Source organism: Ranitomeya imitator, chromosome 2 (genome assembly GCF_032444005.1).
Source record: "Ranitomeya imitator isolate aRanImi1 chromosome 2, aRanImi1.pri, whole genome shotgun sequence".
Classification (NCBI taxonomy): domain Eukaryota; kingdom Metazoa; phylum Chordata; class Amphibia; order Anura; family Dendrobatidae; genus Ranitomeya; species Ranitomeya imitator.
Genome location: NC_091283.1, coordinates 599,479,576 through 599,497,799, shown reverse-complemented (window position 1 = coordinate 599,497,799; position 18,224 = coordinate 599,479,576). Strand labels below are relative to the sequence as shown.

At 42.5% G+C, this 18,224-nt stretch overlaps 1 protein-coding gene across 1 annotated transcript in view; it reads left to right on the top strand.

The window, feature by feature from the left end:
• Positions 1–18,224, top strand: part of LOC138666740 (polycystin-1-like) — a 279,344-nt gene that overhangs the window by 143,955 nt on the left and 117,165 nt on the right. The window contains exons 11-12 of the mRNA XM_069754924.1: positions 2,241–2,353; positions 2,536–2,683. Of these exons, the coding sequence (XP_069611025.1) occupies positions 2,241–2,353; positions 2,536–2,683 (261 nt within the window). The remainder of the gene's footprint in view (positions 1–2,240; positions 2,354–2,535; positions 2,684–18,224) is intronic.

Here is an 18,224-nt window from a genome sequence, read left to right as displayed (position 1 = left end):
ATCTTTCTTTCAATTAAAGGACTTTTTTCTTGGTGTGTGTGTGTTTTTATGCAATATAACTATGGGGTTAGTAATGGGGGGTGTCTTATTGATGCTTCTCCATTACTAACCTTGGGGTTTGATGTCACCTGACAATACAAAGGTGATATCAATCCCCCAACTATTACCCCACTTGCCACCACTACAGGGTAAGTGGGAAGAGCGAGGCTAAGTGCCAGAATTGGCACATTTTGTAGATGCGCCTTTTCTGGGGCAGCTGAGAGATGATGATTTTAGCCTGGGGGAGGCCAGTATCCTTGGCCCGTTCCTAGGCTATTAATATCAGCTCGCAGCTGTCTGCATAGCCTTTGCTGGTTATTAATTATAGGGGGACCCTACATCACTTTTATTTGGGGTCCCCCATTTTAATAGCCAGTCAAGGCTTAGTATACAGCTGTAAGCTTATATTAATAGCCTGGGAAGCTCCATGGGTACTACCCCCTTCCCAGGCTAGAAATATCTGCCCCCAGCAGTCGGCTTTCCCTCTGCCTGTTAAGAAAATTATGCGGAAGCGCACACCATTTTTTTCAGAAATATAAATGCAGTGCCCCAGAGTCCTGGTCGTTGCAGTAATGTTGCTCTGCCGCTAAGGGGATTGATGTTATGTCTGATTGCACTAAAGGAGTTCACCTGACCAGGTATCACAGTCACACATTACACTTCACACTCCGGCCACCAGGGGGAGCAAAAGGTACTATGTATTAGGCCACTCCTCACACTTTGGTAAAACTGGGGGTTGGATAGGAAGTTAGAACAGAACGCAGCCTGGGAGAGCTCCAGGGCGGACCTGTCAGGGGTGGGTTCCTGGCAGGTGCCTAGCAGAAAGGACAAAGCGTACGGAGCCGCGCCTACACTACCTTGCAGCGGCATCCTAAGGAAGGACACAAAGCAAAGGATATTGTGGAGAAGTGAGAAATGAAATCGCAGCACAAGGAGATATCCAGTAGGAGTCGTGCCCCGTGATCAGCAACATCCTACTGAGGCGCGTAGCCGGTGGCCAGAACGCTGAGCAAGTAACAGACTTCAAGCATTACTTCAAACAGCGGCAGGACAGTTGATTTTAGGTTGCCTGTCTACCTTAGATCACCTAAGCAGACATAGGGGGCAAAGTTGGAGAGGGGCGTCTCTAGGGTCCCAGAATAGCTCCGAGCCTTCACCTCAAACGGGTGCGTCCTATCCAGACATAAACAGATAGAACAGATACGAAAGTTGTGAGGACTATCCTGAATGCTCAGCAGGGAAGGACTACAACACACAGGCGCTAGTTGGTAGGCACTGATTTCTACCTGCAAAGGGAACTCTGGATGTGCCTTCGGACCGGTCAGACTCAGCCAGCCCTGCTAGCAGTGCTCTGGATTGCGGATCCTGAAGTCTTCAGTAAAAGGTAAAGAGACTGCAACCCTGTGTCCTCGTTATTAACTGCGCCTCACATCATTACCACCTACACTACTGGGAAGCCCTGGGGATATACTTCACCTGTGGGAAGGTATACCATCTAGCTGCCATCTATCTATCTATCTATCTATCTATCTATCTATCTATCTATCTATCTATCTATCTATCTATCTATCTAGTATATATGCATATATATGTGAGTTTGTGTCACTGACATCTATTTATCTATGTATTCTTTGTGTATATATCTATTCTATTCTAACCTGTCAGTGTGATTTTACTGTAGCGGCACATGAATTGCTGACTTTTCAAAGGATCTAGAGGTATGGTTCTACAGGAAGTATTTTTTTCTCTGGGGGTACTCAACTTTATTAGCATGCAGAAAGAGACACAAGTTAGCCCCAAAAATGCATGAAAAAAAAACACACTAAAAAAACACAACAAAAAAGCAAACGAAAATGCACCAAAAATGTACCAAAACATGCGCTTTTGCCGCAGTTTCTTTCCTGCCAAGAAATCAGGTTTTGCTGCAGAAAAAAGCAGCAAAAATGCCCAGTGTGAACATATCCTTATGTGTCAAAGCTTCGATAACACCAGAGGTCAACATTAATTCCCTTTTCTGGGTTATAATAAAGTTCTATTAACTTAATTGTCATTCTGTATAATACAATTGGTTTATTATAATTGTTGTTTAGCAAATTTAAAAACATATTGGGTTCGTCCAAACTATACTTTGTTAGTTACAGGAGTCTGTAACTGGACGGTTCATTTATTACTCACATTGCTTTGTGCATATTTCTTTTTAGTCCACCTCCCTGATGCCCCCGTGTACCTGGTAGGTGTTCCTGTTTTCGATGAGGCTGACACAGAGAATGTCACATTATCTTCTTTACATGAAGAACTTGAAAGTGACATTGAAGTAAGTCTATGACGTCCATGCTCCCATTTTCTTGCCTAAATGTTTTCCAAACATTTTGCACATGTGCTGCAAACTTACCACTATAGCTCATAATGTTTTAAAAATGCAACATAATGTACATATTAAAATGGTATGGATAGTATTTCCATGTTTTCTTCCCTGTTAATCCACACTTGTTGTAGGTGATGGTATTTCCCGGTCTTTGGTTCAGCCATTCTGGATTTCCATTGTCTCTTGAATTTGGAATCCAACCTCTTCTCCATGAATACCAGGCGCGAATCCAGGTCTTGCGGCCATTTTGTATTCCAGAACAACATTTGCTTCCCCCTGGTATGTTTTTCAATATCAACTTACTGGTGAATTGCAAAGAGACAGATGGCTATACATAAATATATATGTATAATGCATAAACAGATTCAAAGGGAACCTGTCCCGTAAATAAAAACTATTAACCTGCAGATATGGGGTTAATCTGCACGTTGATAGCATTCTGAACCTAAAATATGAAATTGTGAACCTGCGCTTAGGAGGAGGTATTGGAATTATCTAAGAACTCCCTCTGATTGGGATTCTAGAGTAATATGTATAGACACCACTCAACCCACAGTGATAGTGTGCACAGAATAGGTTAGTAGCCTTATAGAGCTTTCATACAAAAATAAACTTAGGCATGTCTATTTATTGAAAATGTCGGGCTTCAGAGCACACACGTAAAGCTATTGAGAATGTTGGGCGTTAGAGCACACACATATACAGTAGCTAGAGTTCTAATGCAGGTGAATATATTTTCGTATATGTAAATTCAATTCATATGCTAATTTGCATATGATATGACCTCAAAATCAGACTTGAGGTTTAGTAGTATTCCCAATTAAATACAATTAGTAGCAGGTGATATGCAACCAGCAGGGGTCTATTTGCTCAACAATAACTCTATGGAAGACTGCATCTATATAACTTTTTTCCATCTTTTGACTAGCACTTGCTTATTACTGTGATTTTTTTTTACAACAGAGTATTTTTGACCTTACTGTGCTCTTTTGTGTCTTCAAGTTTCTTGGTGGTGTGTGAACAGGTTCCTACAGAATTGTTCAATGTGCAAGTAGCCCACGTGTTTCTGGTTCTATATAACTTAACCTGGATGATCTTGTATAGCCTGAACAATAAACAGCTTTCTAAACCTAGTAGAATCCGATTTTATTAGACCAATGAGTTCGAACAACTTTATTTTCCCATAATCATTACCACCCCCGTGTATTAACACAACTGGATTCCTGCATACCTTGTTTATTGTTTCTATCTGAACAAGCATTTGAAACCACCGCAAACCTCGATAACCTTCCCAATGATAAACGGTATCAATTTAACCTAAATTCAGACCCAAAGGGTGCTTGCTCGCCCGTCTCTCTGTCCAATATATATACGAATGGCCGATGATCCTGATATGCGGAGTTGATGCATCTGAAACGATAAAAGAACAAAACAATTTTTACTCCCACCCATTTCATATCAAGTCTGGTCTCGTCTCACATATGTAAGGAAACATGAAGACTTCCATCTACCCAATTTCTTTATTGCCTCCTCGTCCAAGCCTAAGGCATTTGCTTTTGTGGCTGCCCCTATTGTAAACGAGTGTGTCCCGAACTGTGATACATCCCTACCTGCCTGTTTCAAGCATTCTTTGAATATGGCTTTAAACTGATACAATGTCAACGAAGTAGCCGATTCATGAACCAAAATTTGCCTGCAAGCAGGGCACCTACACAACTACTCTCTAACGACTTGAACCGGGCAAAATAAAGCATCTAATGCCTTTATTGTGAGCCAGAACCCTTTTCCTTCTTGATCCATTTTTGACCTGACATTCAAAAACCCTTGTCGTATGATAACATCGCCTGCTGCCAAACCAACCACACCCTTTATGGTTAGTGCTACTAACTTGCTGGAGCGCAATGCAGCAAAAAAAGCCAATGAAAAGGCCCCTTAAAACAGGCACAGTTCAAAAGCACGGTGGCGCAATGGTTAGCACCGCAGCCTTGCAGCGCTGGAGTCCTGGGTTCAAATCCCGCCAAGGACAACATCTGCAAAGAGTTTGTATGTTCTCTCCGTGTTTGCGTGGGTTTCCTCCGGGTTCTCCGGTTTCCTCCCACATTCCAAAGACATACTGATAGGGAATTTAGATTGTGAGCCCCAACGAGGGCAGAGTTGATAATGTGCAAAACTGTAAAGCGCTGCGGAATATGTTAGCACTATATAAAAATAAAGATTACTATTATAAAAGAACTATGAGTAACAGCCCCTAGGCCAGTGGTCCCCAACTCCATGCCTCGAGGGCTGCCAACAGTGCAGGTTTTCAGGATTTCCTTAGTATTGCACAGGGGTTGGAATCATCACCTGTGCAGATGATCACATTACCACTGATGCAATACTAAAGAAATCCTGAAAACCTGCACTGTTGGCGACCCTCGGGGCCTGGAGTTGAGGACCCCTGCCCTAGGCTATTAATGAGCTGTGTCAAAGCAAAATACACCGAACGTCTGTTGTTCTGCGATTGCTTCTCCTTCTTCCAACCATTCAAAATCTGCCCTATAATAAACTCCATCCTTACATCTCTAAAACCCCAAAGCTTTAGTATAAAGGATAGCTCAGTCAGCCTTTTATGTACGCTAAAACCCGATAGACCTCTTTTCCTCCAAACATCCAGCAATGACAAGGTAGGTTCTAAGTGACACCTATCACTTGCAGGAAATTTAACCCCAGCTGACATCAACCATTCACTCCATGCTGTACTGTGACTCTGCCATGTTCAAGCATGTATCAAGTGTCTAAGCAAAGCTAGCATAGGCAGAGAAGATGACAGTGAATTAATTGCATTAACTACAGATCGCTTATCAGACCAGAAACAAATACCTCTATTCATTAGGACTTGACCCCATATCTCAATTGCCACAATAATGGGAAACAGTTCCAACAAAGTAACATTATTTACTAGAGGTAACTCTAACCTACACCACTGCAAACTGAAAGCTGCACCAAAACCGCAACTATCTGACGCGTCAAACTAACTGCAATTCAAAATTCAACACTTCGTCCTCTTGACATTCACCATCAAACGTGTGTAAAAAATTTTGCCATACCAACAAATCCTCCTTAATAGCTCTAGAAATTCTCACAAAATGATTGGGTCTCTCTGTGCCTTTTGTTGCCAGTGATGCACGTCTGGAAAAAATGCTGCTAATAGGAATTATCCTACAGACAAAAACCAGCAAACCTAAAAGGGATTGAACCTGTTTTAACTTGGCCTTCTTAGCCTCTATGAACTGATCAATAAGAGATGTCAACTTCACTAATTTTTCATCTGGCAAGCAGAAGACCACCGACACTGTATCTAGCTCAATACCCAAAAAGGGAAAGTTTGTTACCGGACCTTCAGTCTTTTCTTCAACAATCGGTGCCCCTATCCTATCCATTAAATGTCAGAAAGCGTGCAACATATAAGTGCATGTTTTATCATTGCCCGAACCAATAAAGAGGAAGTTGTCCGAATAGTGTATGATTGATGGGATGCTTGACTCAAACATTACCATCCATTGAAGGAATGAAGCGAATACCTCAAAATATTAGCATGAGATCGAGCATCCCATGGGCAAACACATGTCCATGAAGTAACAATCATTCAAGATGCAACCTAAGAGATGGTAGCATAATGGATGAACTGGCAACAGGCGAAAAGCTGACTTTATATTTGACTTGGCCAACAACGCACCCTTCCCATAACGCCTCACACATTGCAGCCACATTGAAAGAACTGTATGATACCACTGCCTCCTCCTTTGAAATTGCATCATTAACCAAATCACAAGGCGGATATGACAAATTTTGTTTTAGACGGAACTTTCCTGGTTCCTTTTTTGGAACCAGACCCAGAGGAGACAACCTCAGATTAGAAAAGAGGGAGGAAGAAAAGGGGCCTGCCATGCGAGATGCCCTAACTCATGCATAAACTTGCAGTGCCCCTCATTGTTGACACTGAACCTCCTGTGGAGCGCTGTGCCGCTGCTGAAGTTGACGTTGCTCCTGCAGCGGCTCCCCTGTGAAAGGAAAAGCGTGACTGCGGACGTCGAAAAAACATCAGCTTTATCCACACGTTGGTTGCCTTTGATGCCCACCCTATGGCAGGGGACAAAGCCAACCGACACCTAAACTCTTCATCATAGTATCACCAAGCTGAACCTCCATGGAGCTCATAGGCACTTTGAATCTTGTCTAAATAAATGAAAAGCTGAATCCCTTTCTCGGAAAATTGCTGAACGAGAGTATAAGCCATAGTAGAAAACCTACTGAATACTGACGACTATCTTTGCGGTACTTTCGTGTTTGGCATCTATGCCTGTGATCTTCCTGTGCAGACTATTCTATGGTGAATGTAGAAGAAGAAGAAGCCTCAGATGATGAAGGGCTCTGTATTCTCTCCTATGCTATGGCTCCGGACTTAACCCAAGAGGTAGTAATGGCAGATACTATAAAAGCTTTTAATAAAGGGCTGGATGATTTCCTCAATAAACATAACTTTGTGGGTTATAGTTAATGTAGAGATAAAATGAACAATTGGTGGAGAAGTGTTGAACTTCACGGACCGAGGTCTTTTTTCAACCTATGTAACTATATAACTACGTAATTTCTTCTCAGTATAAACAGCTGTTCAAACAGAGATCAAACAGCATCATGAAAACCAAGAAGCCCACTGGACAGGTCAGGGATAAAGTTATGGAGATAAGTAATGCAGGGCTTTCCAGTACAAATTACATACTCACCAATATTAGTGTTGCTAGCAGGGGGAAGTTCTGCCCCCAAGGCCAACCAGAAACTCCCCAAACCTATCATGCCCGCCTCTTTATGACCCAACACAGTCCCGAATTTGCCATTTGTTTAAAACTATAGAGTTGACTTATGGTTGTCACCCGGATCTGAAAATATTTAGGGGTCATAATTTGAGGTCAGAATTAATCAGACGTCTGGTCTGAGGTCCGGGTTATTCTAAGAGTCTGGTCGGTGTACATTTTGGGTCCTGTCTTGGGTCTGTGCTTATTCTAGGGTCTGGGTTTTGGTTTATTTTTAAGGGCTACATCTGAGCTCTGAATTTTTTTATGTGTTACTGTGGAGGCTGTGGATGTCTGAAGATGAAAAGGGTAAAAGATGTCTGGGCATCAAACTCTGCAGACAGAAGAAATTATCATAGCGGTTTAGGCAGGATAGAGATGATAAGAGAACCTCTACAGATATCACATGTGAGTCATTGGATTTATACAGGAACAGTCACCTTCCCTGATAAGCCTAATAAATACTTGTGTTTATCATGAGACCCCCCAAAAACACATTACGGTATTTTAATCCTTGCACGGTTGAAACACGAAACACGTCAACTCCTCCACTGCTTTGTGTTATTTTAGCATGAAGATTCAATAAAGAAAGTTTCTACTTTTCTAGCCACGTTATAACACCTACTAATGAATACTAGCTCCATATTTGTTCAATCTCTTCATTGTAATTCGTGCCTGCCTACCCATGGATCTATTATAACACATGCATTCTCTCTTGCCATATATCAGTGATGGCGAACCTTCTAGAGACCGAGTGCCCAAACTGCAACCCAAAACCCACTTATTTATCGCAAAGTGCCAAGACAGTAATTTAACCTGAATACTGAGGTTTTAGTTTACAAAAAGCAACTCGTACAGAGAGCAGGCGGGGGCAGCAGAGAGCAGCCACAGACAGGAGCAGGGGTACCAGACTGCAGATATAAAGGAATATGCTTCCTATCCTGGTATATGCTCTTCCCAAGGTGGTATATGCCCCTCATCCTGGTATATGCACCCTCATCCTGGTATATGCCCCTCATTTTGGTACTAGATTGTGGCCCGATTCTAACGCATCGGGTATTCTAGAATATGCATGTCCCGGTAGTACATGGACAATGATGATTCCAGAATTCGCGGCAGACTGTGCCCGTCGCTGATTGGTCGAGGCAACCTTTATGACATCATCGTCGCCATGGCAACCATTATGACATCTACGTCGATACTGTGCCCGTCGCTGAATCAGAAACGTGAGATGTCTACGTCCTTTATGACATCATCGTCGCTGTGCCCGTTGCTGATTGGTCGAGGCCTGGCGGCCTCGACCAATCAGAGACGCGGGATTTCCAGGACAGACAGACAGACAGACAGACAGAAAGACCCTTAGACAATTATATATATAGATATGCACCCTTATCCTGGTATATGCACCCCTATCATGGTATATGTTCCCCCATCCTAGTATATGTTCCCCCTCCTGGTACATCTTGGTAAATACTCCCCCATACTGATATATACTCCTCCCCCATCCTGGTATATGCTCCCCCAATCTATGTTTATGCCCCCCATCCATTTATATGTCCCCAATCCATGTATATGAGCCCCACATCCATGTATATTCTCCCCATTTTAGTATATGCTCCTCAATCCACGTATATGATTCCCCATCCTTGTATGTGCTTCTCCATCTTAGTATATGCTCCCCCATCCTAGTATAGGCTTCCCCATCCTACCATATGCTGCCCCATTCCTTGTATATGCTCCTCCATCCTTGTATATGCTCCCCTATCTTTGTATATGATCCCTCATCCTTTTATATGCTCTTGCATCCTGGTATATACCCTACATCCTAGCATATATGCACCCTCATCCTTGTGTATGCCCACCATCCTGTTATATGCCATTCATCCTAGCATATACCCTTCCTCCTGGTATATATGCTCCCCCATCCTGGGATATGTTCCACCATTCTGGTATATCTTCCTCCAATCCTTGTAAATGCCCCCATTGTGGTATATGTCTCTAATCCTGGTATATGACCCCCACCCTTGTATATACCCTTCTTCGTGGTATATCTCCCCCATCCTGCTGGTGCCACCGTTCAACGCATAGAAAGAAAAAAAAAACACAATAAATAAATACTGTTACTTGCCTTCATTCCTTTTCCCCTGCCTCATCGTATTCTGAAGCTGGCAGCTGATTCCAGTGTCTAAGTGATGGCAAGCACATGATGTAATTGCCATGGGACCCCTCGCGTGTACGCCGATGTCAGCTGCTGGCCTCTGATTGGCCAGCAGTGTGTATTGTGGTGCACGTACCTGGCAAGTTCATGTGCTGCAGTACACTTCAGCTGGATGTGTGTCTGAGGACGCTGGCCCTGGTCCATGGATGTGGAACCGTGATGGTGTACGTGCCCACAGGGAGGGCTCTGCGAACCGTCTCTGGCACGCGTGTCATAGGTTCACCACCACTGCCATATATCCTCATCGCAATAATCTGTAGATGACACTTTTCATTTATATTGGGTGATGGTCACCCTTGCAAATTAGTAGCCAAGTATTGAAAATGGACCTTGGCCATGACTAGTGATGAGCGAATATACTCGTTGCTCAGGTTTTCCCGAGCACGCTCGGGTGATCTCCGAGTATTTATGACTGCTCGGAGATTTAGTTTTCCTTGCCGTAGCTAGATGATTTACAGCTATGAGACAGCTTGATTACATGTGGGGATTCCCTAGCAACCAGGCAACCCTCACATGTACTCAGCCTGGCTAATAGCTGTAAATCATTCAGCTGAGGTGATGAAAACTAAATCTCCGAACACTAAAAAGTACTCAGAGGACACCTGAGCGTGCTTGGGAAAACCCGAGCAATGAGTATATTCGCTCATCATTAGCTATGACCCTATTTAGGCAGCCATAAACTAATAATTCCTTGCGACTATATTTTGGGAGTCTCATTAGATGACTGTTATAGGATATACTGTATATTCAAACCTTGATCATATAGAGCTACTGTAGTCTTTTTAATATCAGTGCATTGTAACTTACTTAATAAAGGTGATATTGTATCTAACACACTACCCCTCTCCTCCCTCCATATATAATTTATCTCTTCTTTCAGTGGTCTATACTTATCTGAATATCTTCAAATATAAAAAATAGACTCTCATCATATCATATCTAATATTTATTTTTTTAGTTCAGCGTGTTTCCGTGTCACAGACTTTTCAAGGTGCGATCCCATATGGGTCCCATCCTGATCCATTTATGGGAGGAGAGAATGTGGTAATCAGGATTCAGTCCCCAGTACTTGGGGTTATTAAAAAAAGTGTGGAGATGATCCTCAAGCAGAATTTCCAGGATAAGAATCAAGCTGTGGCAAGTGTTCAACATCCAAAAGGTGTAAGCGTAAGAGTTTGAGGCGGTGAGTCCATGCGCGTTAAGAGGTCATGATGGAAAACTTCTTGTTGGCTCACAGCAAATTGCATGTCTTGTCCAGATACTTGTAAAGAAAAGAGCAGCAGCTATAGAGGAGTGAAGACAGGAGTGTAACAACTTCCTTCTTGCTGCATTATCATGTCTTAATGGATCTTCAAAGGAAACAGTGGGTACGGCAGAGGGGGCAGTGAGGGCTGGACTGCAGCCAGGCCGAGATGCAATTCTGCTGGAATCTGTGGTTGCACCGTAGCTCTGTTACCTGCTCCCTGATCTCGTACTCTGTGATGCAAATAACACAGGACTGGGACTCATCTTCAGATTTCACTTCCCTTGTTGGGAGGTCCTTGATTTGCAGAGTTCTCCTCCTGATATCTTCTGCAGGTGGTAACATCACCCCAATTTCTTGCGGCTGCGTTAAAATAGATAGACGATGGAGAAGTACATATGGCCTGTTTAGAGCTGCATCCTCCATATGTCCGCGCCTTGGTGGAATGGGGCTTGGCCGCAGGAACTCAAAGTCACTGGTGCTGGCTGCAATTCCACTTGCTTGTTGGACTTCAGCACTCCTGCTCTCGCCTGATGTTGTGCAGGGCTCTGTAGGGATGGATCTTAATGGAGAGCGACTTCTTGCTCTGTCCTGTTCTTGTCCTCTTGGATGCCAAGGAGTCCTGAGCTGTCTCTGTCTCCTCCCAATGACATCATTTGTGTCAACATCTAGTCCATCCCTGATTGAACGTCTTCCATGGTCTCTTTCAGAAGACCTTAGCCTATTGAGGATTATGGACTGACCTATAAAAAGATTATAAAAAAGATTATAATTTATGAAAAAATAGCTTTAGGGGCATAGAACGAGCTAGGATGTTGCTATGTGGAAAGGGGAACCTTAGCATAAATTGGCTCCATTATGGTGTTATAAAACTACTCAGCACTTCCCTTCCCTGTAGGCATCATAAGGGAAGAATCAAACTGGGGAAAAAATAACTTCGCCCCGACGAACAGATGGGTGAATAAGAACGCTGGTCTATCCTCATACATTAATCACCAAACCCCAGGGATGACCCTTCCCAGGGAACTTCCTCTCAAGGGAAATATTCTATATCTCTCCACAACATTTCACATACCTAGATTTTCTGGTTGTCTTTGCCATTCCTCAGTGTCAGCTATGAGCTGACGCAGCTCTCGGGCACCCATGGCGAAGTTACCCGAGGCTGGGATGATGGTATATTAAAGACCTGAGTTCTCAGGTGGCACTGATGTTACTGCACCTGGATTAACAGTCAAAACCAAGTAATGGAAGAAATACTAGTTGTGCAATACAAGCTAGTGCACTCTTCCGAAACCAAAGTGAAGTTTATGCTAAAGCATTAACTCAGAAGATGGCTCTGATGACACAGGGCTCAGAGATTCTATGCCCTCACAACATTCTATATGGTCACTATGACATGAAAGTGTGACCACACCCTCTTATTGTAAGTTACCCACAACCCTTTTCATAGCTGTTTGACATCACTGCAGTCAGGCGGCCATGTTATTTGCTGGCAAATGCTGAATATTAGAGTGGCGATGAGAACTGTTCCTGACTGCAGCAATAAAATATGTTATGTACATCTATTCAACATGAAGTTGTGCAGAAGCTGAGGTGTATTATGAGGTTATGCAGCAGCTGAGGTGTATTATGAGGTCCTGCAGCAGCTGAGGTGTATTATGAGGTTCTGCAGCAGCTGAGGAGTATTATGGGGTTCAGCAGCAGCTGAAATGTATTATGTGGTTCTGCCCCAGCTGAGGTGTATTATGATGTTTTGCAGCAGCTGAAGTGTCTATTATGAAGTTCTGCAGTAGCTGAGGTGTATTATGAGGTTCTGCAGGAGCTGAGGTGTATTATGAGGTTCAGCAGCAGCTGAGATGTATTATGAGGTTCTGCAGCAGGTGAGGTGTATTTTGAAGTTCTGCAGCAGCTCACATGTGTATTATGAGGTTCTGCAGCAGTAAACAAGAAGCACAGTGCAACTGGGCTCTGTTCTCCGTATATTAGAGAACAAAGTCTGTAAATGAATAACCCTGAACTATAGATACAAGGGTCTGTGTATGTACACACGGTCTACCACTGGGGGGAGCTATAACAGGGTCCCTTGTGTTACATTACAGTCTGTAGTCTGATATTAGCATTTTCTTTGGGTAGTATAACAAGTGTTTTCTCCTGTTGCCCATTGTACCCACCCTGGGGGAGATGCCATGCCAATGTAATGAGCAACACATCTTGTCTATGTAGCGACATTTCCTCCGACCTCAATCTTCCACCCTCATCTGTGAGTGATACTATAAGGAACATATCTATCAACTTTTGCAGAAACCACATTGTGACTCTGCTCCTAGCCAGACCCATTTACCATTTCTTTCTGCCCTGACAGGAGGAGTTGTGAGAGGGGCGGTGGTAGTGAGGGACATTCAGCAGACGCCTGAGACTGCAGGACGTAGACCCAAATACAGGACTATCCCACTGGTACTATACCCCTCATATGGAAGGGGTTTTATTTACAGGTCTTTGAGCAAATCTTTTTGTGAATACCAAATACAGGACTGCCTGCTGTATCTGGGATGGTTGGGACTAGAGATGAGCAGATCGATTCACAGGTCCAGCGACTAGGTCAGTAGTACCCGGCGGCTAGTGGAGCCGCATAATATTCATGACTGTAATGGGCAGCACCACGTGACCGCTCATACAGGAGAAGGTGCGGCGAGGACAGGACGCTGTGAGGGAGCCGGGTGAGTATTTTATTAACTGCGGGTGGGCGCACAGGGGGTGGGAGGGGGTTGGGGACAGGGTTCTTTATTTTAAAAACGAAAAAACAAAAAAAAAGGATTTTTCATATCTTTCCAGCAAACGCAAAAAAATGGGGTAAAGTTAGGGTTGGGCTAGGGTTAGAGTTGTGGTTAGGTTATGGTTGGGGCTAGAACTAGGGTTAGGGTTGGGCTAGGGATAGGGTTGTGTTTATAGTTGGGATTATTAGGGGTGTGTTTGGGTTATGGTTGTGGTTAGGGTTATGGTTGGGATTAGGGTTAGGGGTGTGTTGGGCTTTGGGTTGTGGTTAGGGTTATGGCTGGGATTATGGTTAGGGGTGTGTTGGGGTTAGGGTTGGAGTTAGAATTGGTGTGATTCCACTGTTTAGGTACATCAGGGGGTCTCCAAACCCCTCCGCCATTGATTCAAGCCAATTTTTCGTTCATAAAGTCAAACGGTGCTCCCTCCCTTCTGAGCCCTGCCATACGCCCAAACAGTGGCTTTTCCCACATAAGGGGTAATGGCGTTCTCAGGAGAAATTGCACAACAAAATTTTGTTGACCATTTTCTCCTGATACCCTTGTGAAATAAAAAAATTTGGTTCCAAAATAAATTTCTTGTGAGAAAAGTAAAATGTTAATTTTTTCCTTCCGCATTGCTTTAGTTCTCGTGAAGCACCTGAAGGGTTAATGAACTTCTTGAATGTGGTTTTGCGCACCTTGAGTGATGCAGTTTTTAGAACGGTGTCACTTTTGGGTATTTTCTGTTATATTGACCCCCAAACTTACTTCAAATGTGAGGTGGTCCCTAAAATGGTTAAGTACATTTTGTTGTTGAAAAAATGAGAAATCACTGGTCAACATTTAACCCTTATAACGTTTTAACAGAAAATAATAATGCTTCCAAAATTGTGCTGATGTAAAGTAGACATGTGGGAAATGTTATTTTTTTTAACTATTTTGTGTAACACCACTCTCTGATTTAAGGGTACAAAAATTAAAAGTTTGAAAATTGCAAAATTTTCAAACTTTTTGCCAAATTTGTTTTTTTTTTTCAAAAATAAATGCAAGCTATGTTGCAGAAATTTTACTACTAATATGAAGTACAATATGTCACAAAAAACATTCTCAAAATCAGTGGGATATAGGGTTGAGCGAAACGGGTCATTCATTTTCAAAAGTCGCCGACTTTTGGCAAAGTCGGGTTTCATGAAACCCGATCCGACCCCTGTGCGGGGTCGGCCATGCGGTACGCGACTTTCGCGCCAAAGTCGCGTTTCAATGACGCGAAAAGCGCCATTTCTCAGCCAATGAAGGTAAACGCAGAGTGTGGGCAGCGTGATGACATAGGTCCTGGTCCCCACCATCTTAGAGAAGGGCATTGCAGTGATTGGCTTGCTGTCTGCGGCGTCACAGGGGCTATAAAGGGGCGTTCCCGCCGACCGCCATCTTACTGCTGCTGATCTGAGCTTAGGGAGAGGTTGCTGTCGCTTCGTCAGAAGCAGGGATAGCGTTAGGCAGGGTCCATTAACCACCAAACCGCTTGTGCTGTAGCGATTTGCACTGTCCAACACCACCTTCGGTGTGCAGGGATAGTGGAAGCTACATTTTTTTTTCTCAGCGCTGTAGCTCATTGGGCTGCCCTAGAAGGCTCCCTGATAGCTGCATTGCTGTGTGTATGCCGCTGTGCAAACCAACTGCTTTTTTCAAAGCACAAATCCTCTTGTTCCTTCCTTTCTGCACAGCTATCTTGTTTGTTTGTCCACACTTTTTATTTAATTTGTGCATCAGTCCACTCCTTATTGCTGCCTGCCATACCTGGCTGAGATTACTGCAGGGAGATAGTAATTGAAGGACAGTTCCTTTTTTTTTTTTTTTTTTTTTTGTGGGAGATTAAGATTGGCATTTCTGCTAGAGTGCCATCCCTGTCTGTGCCATCTCTCACTCAGTGGGCCATAGAAAGCCTATTTATTTTTTTGCTTGATTTGGGTTCTAAAATCTACCTGAAAAAATCACTACATCAATCAGTGGGAGAAAAATATTGGCCTCAGGGCTTGTGTGCCACTCCTGACTCCTGTGTGTGCCATCTCTCAGTCAGTGGGCCATAGAAAGCCTATTTATTTTTTTGCTTGATTTGGGTTCCAAAATCTACCTGAAAAAATCACTACATCAATCAGTGGGAGAAAAATATTGGCCTCAGGGCTTGTGTGCCACTCCTGACTCCTGTGTGCATCATCACTCACTCAGTGGGCCATAGAAAGCCTATTTTTTTTTTTTTTGCTTTATTTGGGTTCTAAATTCTACCTGAAAAAATCAATAAATCAATCAGTGGGAGATTAATATTGGCCTTTGGGCTTGTGTGCCAGTCCTAAGCGTGCCATCTCTCTCACAAATAGTGGGCCATAGAAAGCCTATTTATTTATTTTTTTTTTGTTTTATAAATTCTCCCTGAAAAAAAAAAGGGAGATTAATATTGGCCTTTGGGCTTGTGTGCCAGTCCTAAGCGTGCCATCTCTCTCTCTCAGATAGTGGGCCATAGAAAGCCTATTTATTATTTTTTTTATTGGGTTTATAAATTTTCCCTGAAAAAAAAAAAAAAAAAGGGAGATTAATATTGGCCTTTGGGCTTGTGTGCCAGTCCTAAGCATGCCATCTCTCTCTCTCAGATAGTGAGCCATAGAAAGCCTATTTTTTGTTTTATTTGTTTTCTAAATTCTCCCTGAAAAAATCATTTTATTTTATTTGGGTTCTAAATTCTTCCTGAAAAAATCATTTTATTCTATTTTTTTTTTTCTAAAGTCTCCCTGAAAAAAAAAAAAAAAAATCAGTGGGAGATTAATATTGCCCTTTCTGCTTGTGTGCCAGTCTTGACTCCTGGGTGTGCCATCTCTCTCTCTCTCTCCAATTGTGGGCCATAGAAAGCCTATTATTTTTTTTGCTTGATTTGGGTTCCAAAATCTACCTGAAAAAATCACGACATCAATCATTGGGAGAAAAATATTGGCCTCTGGGCTTGTGTGCCACTCCTGACTCCTGTGTGCGTCATCTCTCACTCAGTGGGCCATAGAAAGCCTATTTTTTGTTTTATTTGTTTTCTAAATTCTCCCTGAAAAAATCATTTTATTTTATTTGGTTTCTAAATTCTTCCTGAAAAAATAATTTTATTCTATTATTTTTTTTTTCTAAAGTCTCCCTGAAAAAAAAAAAAAAAAATCAGTGGGAGATTAACCCCTTTACCCCCAAGGGTGGTTTGCACGTTAATGACCGGGCCAATTTTTACAATTCTGACCACTGTCCCTTTATGAGGTTATAACTCTGGAACGCTTCAATGGATCCTGGTGATTCTGACATTGTTTTCTCGTGGCATATTGTACTTCATGACAATGGTAAAAATTATTTGATAGTACCTGCGTTTATTTGTGAAAAAAACGGAAATTTGGCGAAAATTATGAAAATTTCGCAATTTTCCAACTTTGAATTTTTATGCAATTAAATCACAGAGATATGTCACACAAAATACTTAATAAGTAACATTTCCCACATGTCTACTTTACATCAGCACAATTTTGGAACCAAAATTTTTTTTTGTTAGGGAGTTATAAGGGTTAAAAGTTGACCAGCAATTTCTCATTTCTACAACATCATTTTATTTTAGGGACCACATCTCATTTGAAGTCATTTTGAGGGGTCTATATGACAGAAAATACCCAAGTGTGACACCATTCTAAAAACTACACCCCTCAAGGTGCTCAAAACCATATTCAAGAAGTTTATTAACCCTTCTGGTGCTTCACAGGAATTTTTTGAATGTTTAAATAAAAATGAACATTTAACTTTTTTTCACAAAAAATTTAATTCAGCTCCAATTTGTTTTATTTTACCAAGGGTAACAGGAGAAAATGGACCCCAAACATTGTTGTACAATTTGTCCTGAGTATGCCAATACCCCACATGTGGGGGTAAACCACTGTTTGGGCGCATGGCAGAGCTCGGAAGCGAAGGAGTGCCATTTGACTTTTCAATGCAAAATTGACTGGAATTGAGATGGGACGCCATGTTTCGTTTGGAGAGCCCCTGATGTGGCTAAACATTGAAACCCCCCACAAGTGACACCATTTTGGAAAGTAGACCCCCTAAGGAACTTATCTAGAGGTGTGGTGAGCACTTTGACCCAACAAGTGCTTCACAGAAGTTTATAATGTAGAACCGTAAAAATAAAAAATCATATTTTTTCACAAAAATTATATTTTCGCCCCCAATTTTTTATTTTCCCAAGGGTAAGAGAAGAAATTGGACCCCAAAAGTTGTTGTACAATTTGTCCTGAGTACGCTGATAGCCCATATGTGGGGGTAAACCACTGTTTGGGCGGATGGGAGAGCTCGGAAGGGAAGGAGCGCCGTTTGACTTTTCAATGCAAAATTGACAGGAATTGAGATGGGACGTCATGTTGCGTTTGAAGAGCCACTGATGTGGCTAAACATTGAAACCCCCCACAAGTGACACCATTTTGGAAAGTAGACCCCCTAAGGAACTTATCTAGAGGTGTGGTGAGCACTTTGACCCACCAAGTGCTTCACAGAAGTTTATAATGTAGAACCGTAAAAATAAAAAATCATATTTTTTCACAAAAATTATCTTTTTGCCCCCAATTTTTTATTTTCCCAAGGGTAAGAGAAGAAATTGGACCCCAAAAGTTGTTGTACAATTTGTCCTGAGTACGCTGATACCCCATATGTGGGGGTAAACCACTGTTTGGGTGGATGGGAGAGCTCGGAAGGGAAGGAGCGCCGTTTGACT